This window comes from Anas acuta, chromosome 4 (assembly GCF_963932015.1).
Source record: "Anas acuta chromosome 4, bAnaAcu1.1, whole genome shotgun sequence".
Classification (NCBI taxonomy): Eukaryota; Metazoa; Chordata; class Aves; order Anseriformes; family Anatidae; genus Anas; species Anas acuta.
In genome coordinates, this window is record NC_088982.1 from 43,985,888 (window position 1) to 44,006,551 (window position 20,664).

Consider the following 20,664-nt stretch of genomic DNA (forward strand, 5'->3'; position numbering starts at 1 on the left):
TGAGCGTTTGTTATGCAAGGTCACGAATTCCTTATTTCTGTACGGATTTAGTTAAAACCAGAAAGAATAAAATACTTTGTCCATAAAGATAGACGGACAAAGGAGAGGTTAGCTTGATAGTTTCCATTTCGTAGTAACAGCCCACGATTTTTGGCCAAACCATGCTTCGTTTTTTTCTGGTGTAAATGTCTGGGATTTAAGACAAGACTATCTGACAAAATCTGCTCATAATTTAAGACTGGCACTTTTTGATGGCGTGCCAGTTACAACTTGAAATTATGCAAATCTTTACGTTCCTCCTTAGCTTCTGGTACTTAGGAAAAAATACTTGCGAGAAGGTGTACTTCTGCTCAGGAAGGGAGCCATGACATTACGTTTCTGTGATTTATCTCACTGGCTATTTTTTCACTTAATTTTCAAAGCTAACTGCTTGGAGCTCTGTCAAAAAAAATAAGGTATTCAGGGGCCAAATGTTACAGTGGTCCAAGTAATCAAATCAAGCTAATTTTGTCATCAGTTAAAGTCTAGTTGAAGTCCCACAGTGAATCAGAATCATGCCTCTGAAGTTGAAGGAGACTTACTGCTTGTGACAGGGGCCCTGTTGCCTTCTAGTTTTTATGTGTTTGGTATTAGAAAGTGCTTGTTTACCTTATTCTTTTAGATACTTGTTGTGCCATTGTAGGAAGCTCATCAGTGGATAATCCTTTTCATGAGATCTTCAGTTGGTGTAGATTCTTGCCATCAAAACCATGTGCTAGATAACAAGGAGTCAGACGGTGATTATATATGCAATATTACGTTACCTTTGATGCAAATAATATTGTTTATATACACCTCTTTCTTGGAAGCTCCTATGATTTACTTTGGCATTCAGAACAGTTGGGTGATGCAGATAGCAATCCTGATCATTTTGAATGTTTATGTAATTTATGTAATTTCAATTTGTTGAAGATAGTGCTAAAAATTTGTCAAATTATATGATTACAGCAAATTTTTCATTTCTTCGTATTTACTGCTACACTATATGCATTTAATTGCTAGGATATTATTTCTCTACTCGGAAAGCTAGTTTTAGTCTGAATAAAGGAAAATTGTACCAGCTTTTTAGTGAAAAACATTGCTGTTGGCCAAGCAAACAGAACAGGTTTCTGGGAGCACTGGCACAGTCCTGTCAAGTGGACCTCAGGTACATTGCTCACTAACCCATCTAAATGAAAACCTCTGAAGTGGTATGCTACTGTGATAATTCAATAATACTTGCTCGGTGATTACACTGCTCAGCTAGGGGGAAATGACCTGTAAATTACACTATACTGATTGGAAGTAGCATCTTTATAAATATCCTAAAAGAACGTCAGTTTCCAGTTAGAAATAATCCCGTCTCTCACCTTACTGAGAAGTGTTTGGACAGCTGCTGTAAAACGGTGTAAATACAGCCTTACTGGAAAACTTGGAATAGTCTTATGCTTTGGAGAAGCCCATCAGGAGCTACAAAACTTAATTTTATCTGCTACAAAGTGGACATATGTTAAAGGTGCCGTTCACTTTTTACATCAGGCAATTGATTTGAACTTTAACGAGGTACAAACTGAGCCTGTTTATTAACTTAAGCAGAAGGAAGTTGAAGCAGCTTGTGTTTTCTGGTTCCTCCCTAAATGCAAACTTTCTCTGTCACTGATCCCACTTGTTCAGATGGGAAACTGATTGATTGAGGATAAAGCTTGCCTTTATTTCCGAGGTAGTTTTATCCTGAATCAATTCCCTGAGCCAATTCACTGTGCAATGAAGTGAAGCATGAACACTTCTGCCAGTATAAGCAGGGGGCAAGAAGTTGAAAATGAATACAAAGGAGAAGAGGGTGGGAATGGTTGAATTTTATTTTTTACTTTTTAATCAGGGGGGTGGATTTATTCAGGTTTAAACTGCTCATGGATCTAGAAGATAAGATCTAATGAGGACATTCATGGTCTCTTCATAGTGTGAAATCCTTGTAGGAAGGAGAGGGGGAATCATGAAAGCCATACTCTCGTAAGAAGGCACAAAGCTGTAAATTAGAAAGTATATAGTGCAGATCCCAAGGGAGAATAGCCAGTAATAAAGAATCAGTGCAATTGGTCTAACACAGTCAGTGTAATATATTAAACTGAACTCGCAATGACAGTAATTTCTGGCTCTCTGCTATTACTTGGCACGGTGACTTGTAAAAGCTGGATCTCTTTACAGCGTTCTGCCTCACCATCTAATCAGTCATCAGAAGAGGCAAGGAAAGATTTACTAAAAATTATTACATAATAAGAGAAGGGTATTAAAATGCTAAAAGTAGCTTTCTGTTTTCAATAATCTCTGATCAAGTATCTGTCTGGCTATGAAGGCTCTCGGGTAGTCCCTCTTGTAAAAGTATCTGTAATCTTCAAAAATATCTGTAACGACTGGGTGTTGTAAGGAAGAACATGTGGATGAGGCTTCCAGATGGCATCTTTTAGATACATACTTTATATGTGTATTTTTCAAAATTCCAGTAAGTTTTTGTCATTACAACGATGGATAATGGAAATAGAAATGGCAGAATCCTTGTCTGAGTAATGTAATGGATACATATTTTTCTCATTTTTCATTTTCCATCCTACAATTTTATCTCAAGAGCAGAGATATCCCCAGTCTTTACCATTCCCAAGCAATTTTGGTAGAAAGGATCTAATGCAAAGTATGCTGCTGGTAGGTTTTCATTTTTTGCTATTGTAGCAGTGATGGATTTTAATACTGCTGAAATACCTTTATCAAAAATACACCTCCAAATTTTCTTACTTAGCAAAGGACTTCCAGCAAACTACCACCTCTTCATTCGTCTGCCTTTATTATGGTATTTTTCTTGATCCTTGAATTATCAGAGGTGAGGAATATTCAGATTAAATGTCACACTCGTGGATATGTGAAAGTTTTGGCTCGTTTCTTATCATCCTTTCAAAGCTGTTCACATAAATTCACTCTGAGGGCTAGCTAGGACGAATTATACTGAAATCAATGTTTACAGTGAAATACAGTTTTTTGTAAGCTGCCTCAGGTTTTGATTGTAGTGAACATTCTTGATGTGTGTAGTGATGTTTTTTTCTCCAGGAACATTTGTTCTTTTGTTGCTTACCTAAATACTGATTTGGATTTATTATTTTTTTTAAAGGATTTTCCTACTTTACCCAAATCTGTCTCACAAGACATTAGTTTCAGGAGAAACAACAGCAGGTAGTCTGAATGAAGCTTAATATTATGGTTTGCATGTCTTAGAAAACAGAGATCTTCAGTAATAACTGCACAAATTGAACCAGCCTTGCTTTCAGCACTGAATGTGTTATGTACTACGTGGAACAGTTTTACTGAGTTAAAAGGTCTTTGCCAAGGCTGATTTTTGCCTGGTGTGACTGGTTTCTCCGAAGTCCTTCCTTAGTTAATTGCAAAAGAGAGTGAGTTCCCTAGAGGCTCATTCAGGACAGGTTAGTGTATCCCAGTGAGTAAAAGGAAATTAGCCTCGAGGAGCTAAAATTAGCCTTTTTGACTTCCTTCTTTTGCTGTCTCAAATCTTCAGAAATTACGTTTATTGTCAGGAAGAGTAAAATCAAGAAGCACACCCAGAATGCAAGATGGGGAAAATATGATGTGACTGTAAAAGCACACATCTGCTTGCCAGCTTAATTGATCCTAAGCTGTATACATGGCTTTTGTTTCAAATGCCACAGAGCAATATATTTTGATTTGCTATTGTAAGGAAGCAGAAGGGCCATCTCTGTGCTGGTTTTATGGACAAGTTGCGCACAAAGGTACGCTGAGAGAAATCCCAGCACAAGTAGCAGTAATGTCACTTGTGTACCCTTAACTTGCCTGCCTTGAGCGTTTTATGGGGAGTTGTGAAATAGACCCTAGCCTCATTTATTGCACAAGCTTGAAGGAGTGTTGTGGTGAAGGTGGTGCATTTTCACTGGAAAATGCAAAAAGATTCTCCTTCCCTCTTTCTCAGCAAATGGCTAAGCAGATTCAACACCATCCTTCCCAAGAAGAATTAAGAATTAAACATGATGTGGCACACTGCATGAAAAACCTCAATCCAAACAATTGAGGTTTAACAAAGTTATAAGTAACTCTTCTGTGACCTATTTGGGCTGCTTTAATCGCTATTTGGTGCTTCTAGCTCTGTTTAGTGGTGTCAGTGAGGTGTTGGCTACAGTAAAGAGGATTTCTTTTTTGTTTAGTCCCCAAGCTGCAAGGAACGCTGAACATGCTCTCAGAATTGAACATTTCTTTCCTAAAGTAGTCTCTCGCTGGCTTTCTTCTGCCCTTTGTTTCATTCATGATGCACACTCTGAAAAGCGCATGGCTTTCTCTTGCTGATACAAATGTAGCACGAGTTGCCCAAAGAGCATTGATTTCAGAAAAAGGTCACTGCCCTTGTGAATCTGCAGCCGTTGCTTGCTTTCATTTACAGTTTCAGTACTTTATATATCTACATAGGCCCATTCCTCTGCTGTCAGCAAACATCTGTGAAACCCGCAGGCCAAGTGCGTGCTTCATTTTCCTCATAAAGGATGAAGGAGGAGTGACAGAGACATAACAATATATTACTTCTGTCTGGCCTTTTCTTGGCAGAGGTTTTAAACCCTTTGATGAACTGTATGCTATCATTATGATGTCACATGATGGATTTCTTGGGGTTTGCTTTTTAGTGTTTGCTGCTGTAAAACACAAAACAGAAAATGCCAGTTCTCAGGGCAACAGTCAGCGGCTGTAATCAGAAAGTCTTTTATTTATTTATTTATGTTTATTTTTTTTACCCCACAACTTCCCACACCTTTTGGCTATTGCAAAAAAACGAATCTCAGCTCCAACCAGAAACAATTTCCTTTGTTGCACAGCCCCTTGCTCATTTCCTGAGCAAATTTTATGGTGGTTAGGATGTGGCGGTAGCGCGGTGGAAATGCGTGCCTACGTGCATATGCACATAAAAAGGCATTTTATTATAATATTTACAGTAATGCAGAATTTGAACCAGAGCTGTAGCCACAGTGTTAATCCTGGTGATTTATAACTTTGGGGTGCTTGATCTCGCAACTTTTTTTTTTTTTTTCACTTGACATTTGTAGGAGAAGGAAGAGGAATGAATTCATAAACTGGATTCTGAGTTGGAGTGTATGTTAATCAATGTTGGTTCAGGGAAGATCTTTTTTCTCATTTCTGTACTGGGCAGCACTGACTGTACAACTACAGATCTAGCAAACCTGTCTGGCTGTTGTTTACGTAGCTTTACGAAGTTCATAGAGCCAGTGAAAATGTGCTGTATTCCTTTCCTTTCACTAGTATGTTTTAGTGCTTGATTTTGACCAAAATAAACTGAGAAATGAACTCGCTTATTTCTGGTGAAAAATTTGACTGTTGCAGCTTCCCTGCTGTTTTGTTTCTAATACCAAAATGAGCTGGTAGTCTGCTGCTTGGTGTTAAGGGTGTTGGAGCAGAGTATCAGAATAAAGCCTCAGAAAGAGAGGGAAGCAGTGACCTCAACTTCAGAGCTACTCTGCATTCTCCTCGTCAGTGCTCCCTCTCCATAAGGTCTGCAGGCTGTATACAGCATTCCTATGTTCTGTGTAACTGGCCAGAAGCAGCTTGTGATCTTAAATGCTTTAAAGGGAGCGTTTGCTGGATGACATTACTGTACATGTAGCTAACGCGCGGCAGAATGGAACAGGGATTTTAATATTTACGGCGTGTTACGTAAGTGCTGCCCTTCTGAGTCGCTTCTAAATCCTCTTAGTTCTTAAGTGACAGCTTTGATTCTTTTTTTTTTTTTTTTTTAATAAAATCGGTCTTTTCATTTATCCAGCTAAGTTTGGTAAACAAAAGATGTTTAATACTTTCTTTCATACAGAGAGATTTTTGTGTATGAGGGTTTATCTTTGTACACTTAAGCTTATTGGGTTCCTGGGTAACTATTTTTGAAAAGCTGACTTTGCAACAGCAATGTGTGGTGCAGAGGTGGCCTTTGGAATTCGCTGCGCCTTGCCAGTGCATCCTGTCAATAGATAAGCTCCAAAAGGCTTGCGTTAAGCAGAGCAGTACGGGCTATCCAAATGGTATGCAAGCAGCACGTGGATATGGGACAATTGTGTTTCAACATACAAATAGGCAATAGCGAACACTTCAGTCTTTGGTTTGTCTGTGTATGGCTGTATACACACAGCTTTTAAAAATTGAGTGAGATGGAAAATAGTGGCAAAATTGTGGATAGGCATGTTCTGTTTTTTTAATTTATTTTTTAAAGCTCCGGACCTATGAGTTTGTACTGTGCTTTGATTCTGCTCTGTTGTCATTTATTTTTCATAACACGGTATATCCAGGCATTCACAACATCTGAGAATGCTTCTGAGGAACGGCAGAAGTGTGATTCAAAACCCCTGACATAGCAGAAATGTGGTGGGGAACTTCTAGCAGGATTTAGCTCATAGTATTTCAGCATGTATGAGATCTGGGGTGTTGGCAGGTTGGGGGAGTTTTTACTTCTGGGGAAGCAAGACATAAGAAACGGGTTCAGAATGCTTATGAGAAAGTCAGAAGCACGTTACTTCACAGGTTTAAAAGCAAGGGTCTCAGTGTTTTGGTGGCAATGTATGGAGAGCTTAGGGTGGGTGCTGGGTATCGTACAGTTGCAGGGTGGGGATGGATGTTGTGTGCACAGTTTGTTTGCATTTGCCTTTTATTTTCCTGTAGGTTACCGTGGAAGAAGTGATGGCTACCACTGCGTACCTGGATCTCTTCTTGCGTAGTGTTTCAGAGCCAGCCCTCCTCAAGATTTTCCTCCGTTTTATTTTGCTGCATCGACATGAGAATGTGCACATCCTAGACACGCTCACTAGCCGAATCAACACGCCATTCCGGGTAAGGCCAGCAGGAGGCACGGTCAGGTGCTCAGTGTGGATGCAGGTTCACTAATTGAATGGGAGAGTCCGTGTTTGCAGTGAGCATTTGTCTAACTAGGAATTTTCTGCCCCACCCAAATGTGTGCTTTTAAAAAAATCTATATATTTTTTATGCTGGCAGCTGGCTATGGCTGCACTGCTGCACTGAGAAGTTGATTTATGTGTGAAGTGGTCTGACCCATACACAAAATGGGATAGAGGGAGATGAGGGCTTTTGGAAGTTTGAATTCTGTTAGAACTCTAAAGGGCAATTTGGAAGTATTTTCATTCTGGATATGGCTGAGTTAGTGCTGCCATAGATAACTCATCCCCAGGACTTATAAACATAATCAAGGTGAGGTGCATTTTTGATCTTTGGAGTTCTGCCTAGCCATAAGTATTTGCAAATGATCTTTGTAGGAGACCGTGGGAGCCCTGTAAGGATGTCTCCAAATTGCTCAAGTTGTGATTGCAGCATTGCCAATGTATTTCTCAGGAACCAAGGCTGTATTGTCGTAGCATGTTTGCTTAACAGAGGTATTGCCAGCTTTCTTGTTCGATTAAAAAAAAAGCACTTTCTTGCTCAGGTGATGAGATTTGCCACTTCTTTTTTGTTTCTTCACTCCTCCGTGTAGTAAGGTTTATCTCAAATTTGCAGTGAGCCCCTTCGCAGTATAGGCACAATGCGCCACAGTGACTGGAGAGGTAGCTTACAGAGATAGGCAAGTTACCTGTGCTAACAGTTTCATCTTCTGGCAGAGAAAATGAATACTTGTTGCACTGGACTAAAATTCTGAGCCTTGCTTGGCTGGCAGCCTTGGCTGAATCTTGTGTGGTGCACAACTTCATGGGTGAAATACCGTATAGAGTTTTAGGGCAAGAGAAAGCAGAACACCAGCGCATGCATTACATTTGTGTATTAGGGACAGTGTCTTAGTCTGGAATTTGTTTGGAAATGTGAGTGAACAGAAATATGGATATATGCTGTTGTTACTGCATTTTTAAGATGGATTAACTCTGAGAACTGAAACAGCTTCTGTCGACAAAAATGCAAATGCTGTTGTCTCTGCTAATCATTAATTACTGTTCCATAGGCGAACGAGATTGGAATTGTAAAGACTTCTCCAGCCCTGAGTAACTCAGGATCCCAGCCAAAATGGTTCTGTGATACTAAATGAGTTTTCTGCAGTATAGCTTGGCCAAGTACAAAAGCCAGAGCTGCAGCCTTCTGTGTGGTTTCCATAGCACAAAAGCTGCATATGTTACTATCGCTGAAAATACTTATTAATAAATCACGGGATTAAACTTATGTACAGACAGGTGGCCAAATACGCTTGTAAATACTATCCTCTTTATCTCCTGGTAGTACATTCAATCTTTTCTTTTTATGAAACGCAAAAATAGACTAGCTCTTCTTCTGCAGAAGATTCCTGATTTCTCGTTTGTCCTTGCAACCATATTGCAAATGTTTCCCTATAAACTGCAATTCCATAAATACAGGAAAATTTAAGGAATTGGCAGGTTTTGCACTTAGAGGGTATGAAGAACAGTTAGGCTTGGCTCTCCGTTAGTCTCTCAGAGGAAATGAGAATTCCCATTTTACCCCTACAACCCCTCCCTAAAACACTCCTTTCACGTCAGGATCTGACTTCTTCCAGAAGCTTGTTTTGCAGCTCTTTGTCTCTGCCCCCACATTAGCAACTGCAGTTCTGGTTGTTTCTTCCTTCCCTGCCCTTTCACTTTTTCTATTTCTGTAGGCATGAGGTCTTGGACTAACAAGCACCCTCCTGTCGGCTCCTGGTACGAGTGGTGGAAGGGCAACGAATTTGAGCTCTGCTTTGCCTCACAGCAGGCCAGCTCATGACTGTTCCCGGGTTATTTTCTCCCTGTGCCTGGCTAGCTGTCAGCCATGCTTTATTACCTTCATGCTTGTCCACATCCCAGCTTGTTTTTTGAGTGCAGGGCTTAACTCACTTTCTCTTGTTCTTCTCTGGGTGTTAGCTGAGTGACCAAACTAGGGAAGGCAATCAAAGAAAAGTTTGCTTTTTAGAGGCTACCAAGTGAGGTTCATTAAAGCTTTACTACTTAATAGCTCCACAGAGATAGCTACCAAGTCAGGGGAAATGTATGTATGTGTATGTATATTTTACAAGAAATGTGTGCATTCCTCTGCTCTTGGTCAGCATGGACAGCTGGTCATTCTGTAGGGCTGCTGAGTCACTGGTCTGAAAAGGAGAAGGGAAATGGTGAAACAAAGAGTCTTTTGAGTCGACGTTCTCAAGAAAGCTTGGGCTGGAGAGGAACATAGCAATGTGCTGTTGCAGAGCTAGCTCAGAGCATTTTATCAGTGGGAGTAGGGAGAGTGCAGAGAAGAGGAGGAAATTCCACAGTTGAGAAGCCTTGCCCAGGAAGGACGCTGGATTTAATCCTGAATGAACTACAAAGGACATTCAGTGACTGAAAAGAGGCAGAAAACATCTATAGCTTTTTCTTTATTTTGTCCTAATTTGTTTCTTTTTTTTTTAAAGCTATTGAGAAGTGAGATTTATTTCATGTATTAATTATGTGATTAATGTAATGAGAGGCAAGATTAAAACCAAAGTGAAACTCTAGGAAGGAGTCAACTTATGCTAAATAATTCTCACAAGAGTCAACCTGGTCCTGGGATCTAAGCCAGCTGTGAGATGCTGTTTCCAAGACAGAGCAGCACAGGAGCACATGCCCAAGGGAATACGTGTAAAGAGGCAGGGAAATGATGGTGCTGTTGTTCACAAAAACAAATGAAAGATAAGAGCTCATGCTTCTACCATGTTGGATGCGTCTGTGCAGTCAAGCAAGCATCTGTTAGGTAAAAATACATTGCATGATAGTTTTGAAAGTGGTACGTGTCTTATTTAGACATTATTTGTGACCAAAAATCCCATAAAAGTCTCAAGTTTCTAGTCTGTCCTAAAGCTAGTGTGAAAATGGGGTGCCGATCACAAAAAGGGTATGATTTTTGCCTCTGCTGCACATGACTGCTGAAATACTTGATTATGGGTGTGTTTGATCAGACCTTTGCCAATAAGGCAAGCACGCAATTCCAATGAGGAGTCCTATTTTTCTTTTCCTTTTACATAGTCTCACGGAAAGGATCTTCATGCCTTGCCATGGTTCCCCACCCTTCAAATGAGCTGTAATGGCAGGATTGGGAGCAACTCACATGGAGTGGATTCCAATAAAAAATGGCTTGTGCAGTCCTATGTCAGTGAGCTGTATTTCTCAAGGCAGTAGGGTATAGAAGCGTTTAGTTTTGTAATGTGCAGAATGCTCGTCTTTCCTAATATGTAAAACAACCGAAACTTGAGATGGTTTATAGATTTTTTGGGAAAAGACTCTTTGTTGATTTAAATTCTTTGTCAGAGGTAAACCCTAGCACTTTATCTTGCAAGTTACAGGATTCACTTTATGCTGGATTAAGCTAATAAATTAGGGAAAAAAAAGACTGGTAAATAGTTGATTTGAGTTTCCATATAATTTAATGCTAATACCTTTTAAAGAATATTTATTTTTCTATAGCTTTTTTGAAGGAAAATTCTGGATCATGTTTTGCCAAAATGTAACATGGTGTATGTATAGCTCTAGACAACTTAATAAAATCCCATAGGGGTGCTGACAAAGTGCAATAGCATAGTAACAGTAACTTAAAGCATTATGTTCTGGCAGAGTCATTCTGTTATGCAGAATGGAAAGGTACAATTTCCAGATCAAAAACTGAAGCATTTATCATTTTCCAGCTCTGTGTGGTCTCCTTGGCACTGTTCAGAACGCTCATTGGCTTGCATTGTGAAGATGTGATGTTGCAGCTAGTTTTAAGGTAAAGTCCAAATTCTTCTTTCCACTTTTCATTCTAATTCTGGGATGTGTAATCTCAGCCTATGGATGCAGAGTTAGATGGGGGTTCTCCAAGACAGCAGAAATGCAAGCTACTACAGAGATAAGAATATTTACGATTCTGACAAAAGTATGCTAGACCTGTAGAAGCGTGATTTATGTCCTGCGATCTTCAGGAACAAGAGATTTTTCATGTGATTTATTTCTATAAAAGAGAGAGAAGAGAAGCTAAGAATATATTTATCACCTTCAAACTGCTTATTCCCTGCTTTAAAATGTATAATTCTTCTCTCCTGCATGTTTTCTCTAGTGTATTATATATACAGAGGACCTGTATATTTGCTTGCAGCTTCCATCTCTGTTTTTTCACCTCTGCTCAGTCCCCAAGAATATTTCAGGTTCCTGAACTGTTGTACATAAATTGTTATGTAATGTGCTAGACACATTGATTATATATTACTGCTAACTGTTTGTTCTATGGGTTGCCTCAGAACACTACAGTTGTAATTGAGTATGTGGATTAGATTAGACTTGATCACTTATGTGGAAATCCTGGTGCAACTAATTCAGGGTTTTAAAGTTGTGGAAGGTGTGACTGGAAGGTGGGACCATTTCAGGCACCTGCCTGGCCCTCCACTGATAGGTGTTAAGGTGATATTCCCTGCAGCTCTCTGACTGTTGTGCCTGGGAATGGTGTTAGGAACTCTGTGAACTCAAGTTAGATTGGGACTCCCCTACTAACTGCAGTACAGTCGAGTGCTGTTGTTTAATCCTCTTTTTGTTTATTTAGGGAATCCTTTAAAATTTGTTTGCATTTTAAATGGCAAAATGTAGCCCAGTTAACAGTAAGGGTCTTAATAAAGTGCTCTTAAAAAGTTAAACATTCACTGCTCTGAAGAAGTTAAACATGAGAGTGTTCTTCCTCTGTTCCTTGTTCTCCCCATAGCTTATTCCCTCCTCTGCTCGAGAGCTCTTGATCTAGTGCTGTAAAACACCTTGATGACCCTTCCTTCCTTTTTGCTGGCTACTTGCCTGGTACATGTAAACCAGCTCTCTGTGGTTTTCCTAGAAAAACAAATAAATTAAGGCTTCTGAGACAGAACTCATTCATAATGGGAGCAAACCACACAGCTAGCCTTTGACTTCTGCCCATCCTACGCTTCCCCCATCGCTTCTTACAGCAGGCTTGTTCTGACCTATGAAGGAGTGCTCGTCTTCCCCATTCTGATGCAACTGATTTCCTATCTCTGCTCTTCTTGACAGTTACTCATTGAACTGTAGCCTCACAATGTAAAGAGTCAGGGCTTCATGCTCTTGAGAGGTTTAGGATATGGATCACTGTCAAGATTATTGTTATTTCTTTTAATTTGGAGTGGGAAGGAAGGTGGAAAGGGAATTTTGTATGCGTTAGCTTTCTCTAACGTGGAAGGATGTAATGCTAGGCACTGCTCTTTCAGGTATCTGATCCCGTGTAACCACATGATGTTGAGCCAGCGGTGGGCTGTGAAAGAGAGAGACTGTTACTCTGTGTCTGCTGCAAAACTGCTCGCCCTGACACCAGTCTGCTGCTCCACCGGGATCACCTTGACTCTGGAAAGCCAGGGAAAAGATTATATTCTCTGGACAAAAGCAGCACAAACTGAAGGTAATTGTTGCTTGGGGGATGACCAGATCACAAACTGAAATGAATTTGGCTCATGGGAGGAGGTGAAAGAAAAGTGGTGGGTAACAATAAACTGGGCAATTAGGCTGCACTGGAAAGCTGATGTAATCCCTTCCGTGTGTCCAGGTCTATGGAAGCCTTATTCAACTTAGGTAGCTGTTAAAATACACATTTGTGAAAATAATGTACAGATACATGATGGCGATTCTTGCAGCTTCACGAGTGCTTACAGCTGCTTTACAGATAGGATGTGGGCTGGTCTCTCAGAAATACTGCATTACAGTGCTGACTTGCTAGCAGGAACAAGTTGTGCATTTATGAACAAATCTCTTAATTCTTTGATCTTCCTGCCTTATTGGGTGGTTGGGGCTAAGACTCCACCTGCCACGTCTTAGTGACTGTCTTGCTAGAGAACTTTTATGTTGTTTTCTTATTGCATGTTATGAGTCATCTTCTTTACTTTCAGATTCTGGTAGAGGCCCTTGTGAATCCACTTGCATTGTGGAATGTGGAAGAACCGTGGATATCAGCTACCTGCAGTACCTGGGGGAAGCTCAGGAAGCCATCCTCCAGTGTCTGAAAGACTGTAAGGTTTGGTCTGCCTTATATGATGGAGTAAATCCCGATCCAGACACCTTTATCCAAACGCTTGCTGAGGAGAATGATACAGATGTGGAACACCCCATGTTTCGGCTCCAGCAAAGGACACCTAGCATGTGTAGCTCCTCTCACACAGCTCCTTTTGGTGAGAAGATGCAGCTGGAGCTAGAATGGGATGATAGCTATGACACAGGGATTTCTCCTGGTTCTGATGTGAGCTCGCCCCATCCGTATGATGATCTGGGGAGCACAGAGATGCAGCCACCTATAGAGCCACCAAAACACATTCAGGAGATGAAAAAAAATGCGATCATGCTCATCAAAGGATCTTACATAGAAGAATCAGACTTTCAGGATGATGTTATGGTTTACAGATTATGTGCCCAGAAGGATACTCAGGAAGATAACTCCAAGGAGAAAACTTCAAATGTAGCCAAAGAACATCAGGTTGAAAGCCAGACTGTTGTCAATGGGCCTCTTGCAAACAGCCAGCTGGAAACGGACTTGGATGAGCACAGTAAGACAAATTCAAGCTTGACTCAAGGTATAATGAAAGAACATACAAACCAGAAAATGGCTGAGACGGATCCACAGCCAGACTTGGAGTTGAAGCTTTCTCCTCAGGAGGCAGATCATAACTTAAGTGTAAGACTGCTGAGCACAGATGGTGAGGATTTCATTGCACAGTATGACAAAATTATTAAGGAACTGGATCCAAATAATGCAAGCTTGGAGGAGGAAAAGTTGGACGCTCCTGACCCTGTGTCTCCTGCAGAAGAGGAGGAGGACTTTGAGAATTTCTCAGCAGACACCCCATCTGCAGAGAGTGTGTCGTCTCCCTTTGGCCCTAAGGAGGATCCCTCTCCCAAGCGTGCTACGAGGAGCCAGAGTGCTCCGTTTACAGGTGGCATGTCCTGTTAGTTACACACACAACAAATGTGAGAAGGGATGGTGATCAAAGGTGCCCAAACGAGATGGCACTGTGCAGTGCATGGTGCGAGCACAGCGCAAGGAACAGCCTTGGCACTAAGGAGGCTGTGCCCAAGTAGCTGGGACTGGCCCAAGGAGAGCGAAGGAGATGCGACAGGGAGTAGGGCAGAGCAGTGCAGTGACACGAAATCGTGGCTGCTCAGTTCTTTTGGGGCTTTTAGTTTTAATTATTTAAAACCCTGCGATTATGTTGCTTGTGTCAGAGCGCCGTCGTTCTAGGGGAAACCTGGTGGTGGAAAGGGGGCCGGAGTAACTGTGCTAACAGACAGAGCCCGGCTGAACGATGCGTTTTCCTGATGCCTTTCATCTCTGACGCTGTGGATGCGGCATGCCTCTATCCCCCCCTCAGCTATTTCACATTTTAGCACGAGGTGGCAGCACGGGTGCCACGTCTGCCCGTGCCTGTCTGCGTGCAGCGCCCTGGCAGCCCGCTCCTCAAGCGCCAGGGCAGCCCTGGCTGCTGGCACGCTGCGCTGTCATGTGCCAGACAACAATTTCAGCTTGTTCTCCAGAGACTGGCCAAAGCACTCCGGAATGACAGCGCTCCTGGAGGCTGCAGCGTGCTTTTGATCTGTGCTTGTGCAGCTCCTTGCACTGCAGGCTCCCGATCTTTAATTAGGTCTCCTAGATACCACAGTAATGCAAATAATAAAAAAAAAAAGTAGTGTGCCTGGGTTTTTCTCATCCCAAATGAGACTTCTGTAATCTGACGTCTCGTCCATTTGGAAGGAGGGGGAAAACATTCATTTGTATCCATTGAAATGCAGCCCTTTCTGGTCAGCTGTGGCCAGCATGCCTGGCACTGTCTCCTAATTGAAAAACTCAGCCTGTTTATCCCGTCCATTTGCTATTTTCTCTGTGGTGGCAATTTCCTTGTATTAGAGGCTAATCACATTCAGACCTCTCCATTACCCATTATCTGCTGTCAAATGTAGCTCAAAAATGTTGTCCCTGTCTCACATTTTTCATCCAGTCCCTTCCTCCATTTCTTGCTTTTAAAAACAGGAAAACAAAACCCAACACAACCAAAAAAGCACACTTTGCTCCCCATCCATAACGTGTCTTACTCTTAGGCTGCTCACCTTGCTTTAGTGAAGGTCTTGGTGATCCTTGGTAAGGAAGTGCTCACAAAAATGCCACAGAAATGTGGGATTCCAGCATTTTTCAAATATATTTAATGTGGAGAGCTACATTACATATGTAGATGTCTGGGATAAAGATTTTCGGTTGCTTTCAATTTTGGGGATGTTGCCACAGGATGGATGGGGCTTCCTGCTGCAGGATCAGCTAACCAGACAGAGGCTCTCACACCCAGTAACTCTCAGCAGTGCAAAGATGCTCTCTTCAGGCTCACAGATCTATGAAGAAAATGTCCCATTGATGTCTATATCCAATTTATTTTTTTTCTTAAAAAGAAAAATTAAATGTCCAATATAAGGTTAAAAACTTAAAAACCACAATCATCCCTGTTTGCCCTGGAGCAAGGAAGAATGTGATGTTCAGGAACAGGAACTTAGTGCATCACAGTTTTTGTTTTGTCCATATATCAGTGCTTGACTTCATGACAATGTGGCGATGAAGTCAGGAAAGGAACATATTTTTGGTATTTTCATTGCTTTACTCCACTTCTTACCAGGCTTGCAAATTCTTAGTTCCTCTGATTTGTATTCTAATGATTTCTTGAAGATACATCACTCTATCAGTGAGAATTTCATGTTGGTAACTTCTCTCGGAGTGGCACACAGCATTTATTACAGATGTCTAACTTCAGCTTTCCCTGCTCAGATGTGAAGTTTGACCTACAGGAGAGGAACTGTGAGCTACCTCAGCTGCCTCCACTGCAACCCCTCCTGAGAGAGGAGAGCTCCCGTTGCACTGTGGTCCTCAGGAGCTCTGTGGAAGTGTCCCCACGGACAGGAGAGCAGCAAGCAGTGGGTTATGTTGGGACAGGAGGAACCTACCCAGAAGTGGTGGTGGCCTGCGCCTTGTGCTGGGGCCTCGGGTGGCTACTCAGCATTTGTCGTGCTGTCACCCTGTCAGCCAGGGGTTCCCCTGGTTTCCCCGAGGGGTTGCACACGCAGTCGTGTGGCGGGGCTGGCTGCGGGCCGAGGGCTGTTCCCAGCGCTTTGCTTGTGATCAGGTCGCCCCTCCAGCACCCCCAGCAGTGCCACCCAGCAGCCCCTGTGATCTGGTGAAAGGCACGCTCACCTTCGGACAGCTTTGTTAAGCTTGAGCACTACAGGGCTTGGTACCCTGGCGGTAAATGCCTCTGTATATCAGTGGTTATCCTCCAGCATGAATGCACAAGCTAAAGCTATTATTTATTGCTGACATTTATATGATAAAGACTACTTTTACAAATAATTTTGCTTATAAATCTATCTTAATATCTTCCCTGCTTTGTGTGACTGTTCGCAGTGCTGAAAATGCATTTTCTTGTGATGTGAGCTATTGCAGGTTTTGATTTTATGTTTAGAGTAGCATTTTTGTATTTTCTTTACAAGAGCACAGATTTTTGATAAGACTATCTGGCTGTAATTTACTTTGCCGAGTCCTTCTGTGGAAATAAGGCACAATGCCAGTGAAAAGGACAGATTGTTCAGTGGTACCATCCTGATTAACTTCAAAAGGCATGGAATGACAGACCATAACACATGAGGCTAAATCCTTATTGGCATATGTAAAGTAGAACGGTTGTGTATGTTAAATATGCTGTTAATGCAAGTGGCTAGCTACTCAAATGCTCCTACTCATGAAAGCTTTTAACATCTCTGTTAACTCTATTTCGTCTGTTCAGTTATGTTTGTTGGTTTTTTTTTTCTTCTCCTTGCCGTCTTTAATTAGCATGTAGGAGGTCTGATTTGGTTGGTTATAATGATCAAAGTTCCTTTTCCATGCTTATTTCCTGGATCTTAGGATTTTTCTTCTATGAAAACAAAGGCATTGGTTCCTTCTCCTTTTCTTTCAGGACCGTTTATCAGCGTGGTGTTGTCAAAGCTGGAGAACATGCTGGAGAATTCCTTGCATGTCAATTTGCTGCTTATTGGGATTATTACCCAGCTGGCGAGTTATCCACAGCCTCTTCTTCGCTCCTTCCTGCTCAACACCAACATGGTGTTTCAGCCTAGCGTGCGCTCACTTTATCAGGTATTTGACCACCAGTCATGCCTATAGGAACAGTATTTTTGGTGTCTTGTTAAACTTTACTTCAGCTCTTTTCACTTCCACCTGCTCTTCTCCCACCCAAGAGCCTTGCATCTCATTTCAGTGTTTTAATGATCTTTTGTGCAAAGAACTGGAAGTTCTGCATGGCCATAACTTTTGTTGCAACTCTTCTTTAATGCATCTGGAGAAAGCCTGAGCATTCAAGCTGTGGTTGCACAGGGAGCAAGGGAGTAAAAAGTGATTGTTGCTCTTCTTTTGGCAGGTGCTGGCATCTGTGAAAAATAAAATTGAACATTTTGCTTCCATTGAAAAAGACTTCCCAGGTCTTCTCCTGGAGGCCCAGCAGTACTTGCTTTTTCGCGTGGACATGTCTGATGCAGCCGAGGAGCTGCTAACCAAAGGTAAATGTTAACCGCACCCGGAGGAGTGCTGGGTGCAGTGACTCACCTGCCACCTCTACCATTTGCTACAGCACGATTAAAAGTAGGTGTGGTGCGTTATAAATATCATTAACCAGATGCACCGTTCTGACTTGAAACTGATGATCCTCAGTAGGCCACAGTATAGGGATCTATTTGGATATTCTGTGCTCTTTAGAAGCTTTTATTATGTCGTTGCTACAGAAAACGTCTGTTTAAAGGAGTAACAAAATCAGCTCTTGCTTGGCTTGCTGTCAGTTTGGCCGTAAACAAACTTGCTTTCAAGGCATGAGGTGAGGTGGCATATGTGCATGATTTCATTTTATTTTTAGCCTGACCTTCTGCTAGTCATTGGGTCTTTTTTTGATAAATGTAGGGAGGACAGAAATCCAGAATAAATTGGTTTTGGTAACAATTGAATAAGGCTTCACATCATAGCTTGGGCTTCAACTGAGCGAGATAGAGATGAGCCAGAAAACTTCGAATGTGCTTTCTTGAATGAAAACATAAAACATAAAAATAAATGGGGGGATATAAGTCAGGACACTTCAAGAGCAGCAGGGAGTTAAGCAGGTATTACCCCAGCTTTCCAGGGGACTTTGCAACATCTGCTGCTAGTCAAGGACAGCGTGTGCTACACCTGTCTTAACAGTTAACAGTACTTATGCTGCAGTGAGGGAAGCTAATAAAAATTAACAAAATGAAGACTCTTATGTTCTAATTAAGAAATTTCCAGAAGCAGCTGGGTTAGGGGCCCTGCCCTGGTAGCATGTGGCTTCTTAGCTTGTTGCTGAGCAGGCAGGGTTGGGGTGCAGGTTTTCCTTAAAACAGATAAACAAAAAAGCCTACCACCACCACCAAAGAAAATAATTGCCATTGGAAGAGAATGCATAGAAGTTAGTGAGCGCTGTGACCAGGTGTTCAAGAGATGTACACCGGGGTTTAAGAGGCTGCATATACAGATGTTCTTATGCATCATTTGGAATCAGGAATGATTGTCCTGCCTTGCCTAGACCTCTGTAAAGATGTTGATGTTTTCCTTGGATTTCCAGAGGTGTGCAAGGCAGGACTTATGTGCCTTCTTAATTGTGTTTTCATTTTTCAAGGCTCTGAAGAATAATTTACCTAGCTGCTAGTCAGCGTGGTGTGTGTTTGTGTGGTTTGCAGCACATCTATTTTGCAAAATTACGATCTCGCCAAGGCTGCCTCTCGAAGAATGAGCCCGTAGAAGGCGCGTGCTGTAAATGAGCTGTGTGTTGCAAATATCAGGGGGGGCTTAGCTCTGCGTTCTGGTACCATGGATTAGGAAGCCATACGATTAGGTGATGTTGTAGCTGGCACGTGGGATACAAGATTAGGAGGCAACATTAAATGTCCTTTTTTTCAGGTGCTGGCAGTAGGAACTTCTATATAATGCATTCCCAACAGAAATTCATCTGTCTGAGAAAACCCACATGCCTTGCACTTAAGAGTTTTCAGTGCTGGTTAGTCGTATCTCAGTTAAATACCAGAGTAATTTGGGGCATTTATTTGTACTTCCTATTTTACGTCAGTTTTCTTCTGTGGGCTTCAGAATATGCCAGGCTGACTCATGCGGGTCATTATTTAAGATCTCAAAACAAGGCTGCTTAGTCACTCTGTTGGTACATTTTCTTCTGTCTTGTGGCAACCCCTGTAAAGAAAGCACCTCTTGACAAATGGATGGAGAGTAAATAAATGTCTGGATAACAGCAGATTTGGTTCCCAACAAGGCTGGTGATGCAAGCAATCAAACTGTAATTCTTGGGGCAAGTTGGCTCACTAGTCCTTTGACACGCAGCAGGTCATTGTATTGATTAAAAGTGCAAGGGCAAGGCAGGAGCTGCTACGCTAATGGAAAATGAAAAAGAATGAGGAACTCGTACAGGATTCTTGTGCGGTGCTCACAGGTGACATTCAAGCTAATAAAGCATCAGCTGTGCTCTGGGGGTTTCTTCCCCAAACAGAAGTGATGAATAACCCCCCCAGATTTTCTCTAAAGGCCAGAGCACAACAGGCCACCTACAGAATTTGCATCTGAAAAACATGAGCCAGATTTAATGGGGAAAGCAAATGTAAACGTGAAATATTCCAAAGCATTTCCCTTCTTTTGAGAGTGACAGCCTCCAAAAGCATTTGAGCAGGAAGGGCTGATTTGTTATTTTCTGCTTGCACAGTACTACATGGTTTGCTCACACAGTAGTTGGGGTTAGGGTTAGATATGTAGAGTTCCGTGATGTAGATCCCATATGAAATGCTGCCCTTTTTCCAGTGCATTACTAACGCTGTCTCTAGAGTGCTCATTTTCTCGATTTCGTGATTCAGTTTGCGTTCTGACTGCAGAAAGAAGTGGACAGTCTTGGTTGAAGAAAAAAGTCAAATCTCTGATCCCTTGACCAGCTTACTCTGCCTACTTTTTTTTTTTTAAATATAAATATATAAAAAGTTTAAATCAAGATGTTATTTGTTGAACTGTGTCAATTTTGATGCTTTATGAAGGGAAGAGTTTAAGAAAAAAAAGCTTTCAAAGCACAGTAACATTCTGGTTATATTGGCTAAACTATTTAAAATACTTGATATTAATTATGAAACATTTTGAGATTGTAAGAGAATCTAAAAGAAAATCTTCAAGGGAAGCTCAAAACTTCATCTTTTGATTGTAATTCATAATTTAAGTTGTTTTTCCTCCCACAGTCAGAATTTTCCACAGAGCTGAAATTCCTGTACTGTGTCTCTAGTAGACAGAAATTTGTAGAATAACAATATGAATGATTGATAAGTCTGGAGTTGGAAAGGTTTTTTGAAACTCGAGAAAAGTACAACTCTGTTAGATGATTAAGATTAAAATTTCTTTTGAGTAGTTGAAAGCTCACAGTGATTCCACAATGCCAGAGGAGAGCTACAGGAAAGAAACCCGAGCGCAGAGCTGTTGAACAGAGGAATTGCTCTGCCACATCGAGGGAGGCGTTCACCTGGGGTACCCCCATTAGCTGCTTGCAGATGT

The 20,664-nt window shown here is 41.6% G+C and overlaps 1 protein-coding gene across 9 annotated transcripts in view; it reads left to right on the forward strand.

The window, feature by feature from the left end:
• The window catches only part of FHIP1A (FHF complex subunit HOOK interacting protein 1A), a 94,831-nt gene that overhangs the window by 63,748 nt on the left and 10,419 nt on the right, over positions 1 to 20,664 (forward strand). For all 9 annotated transcript variants that reach the window (XM_068680943.1, XM_068680940.1, XM_068680948.1 and 6 more), the window contains 6 exons: positions 6,745 to 6,912; positions 10,709 to 10,788; positions 12,263 to 12,450; positions 12,935 to 13,972; positions 17,027 to 17,205; positions 17,486 to 17,624. In XM_068680943.1, coding sequence (XP_068537044.1) covers positions 6,745 to 6,912; positions 10,709 to 10,788; positions 12,263 to 12,450; positions 12,935 to 13,972; positions 17,027 to 17,205; positions 17,486 to 17,624 — 1,792 coding nt within the window. The remainder of the gene's footprint in view (positions 1 to 6,744; positions 6,913 to 10,708; positions 10,789 to 12,262; positions 12,451 to 12,934; positions 13,973 to 17,026; positions 17,206 to 17,485; positions 17,625 to 20,664) is intronic.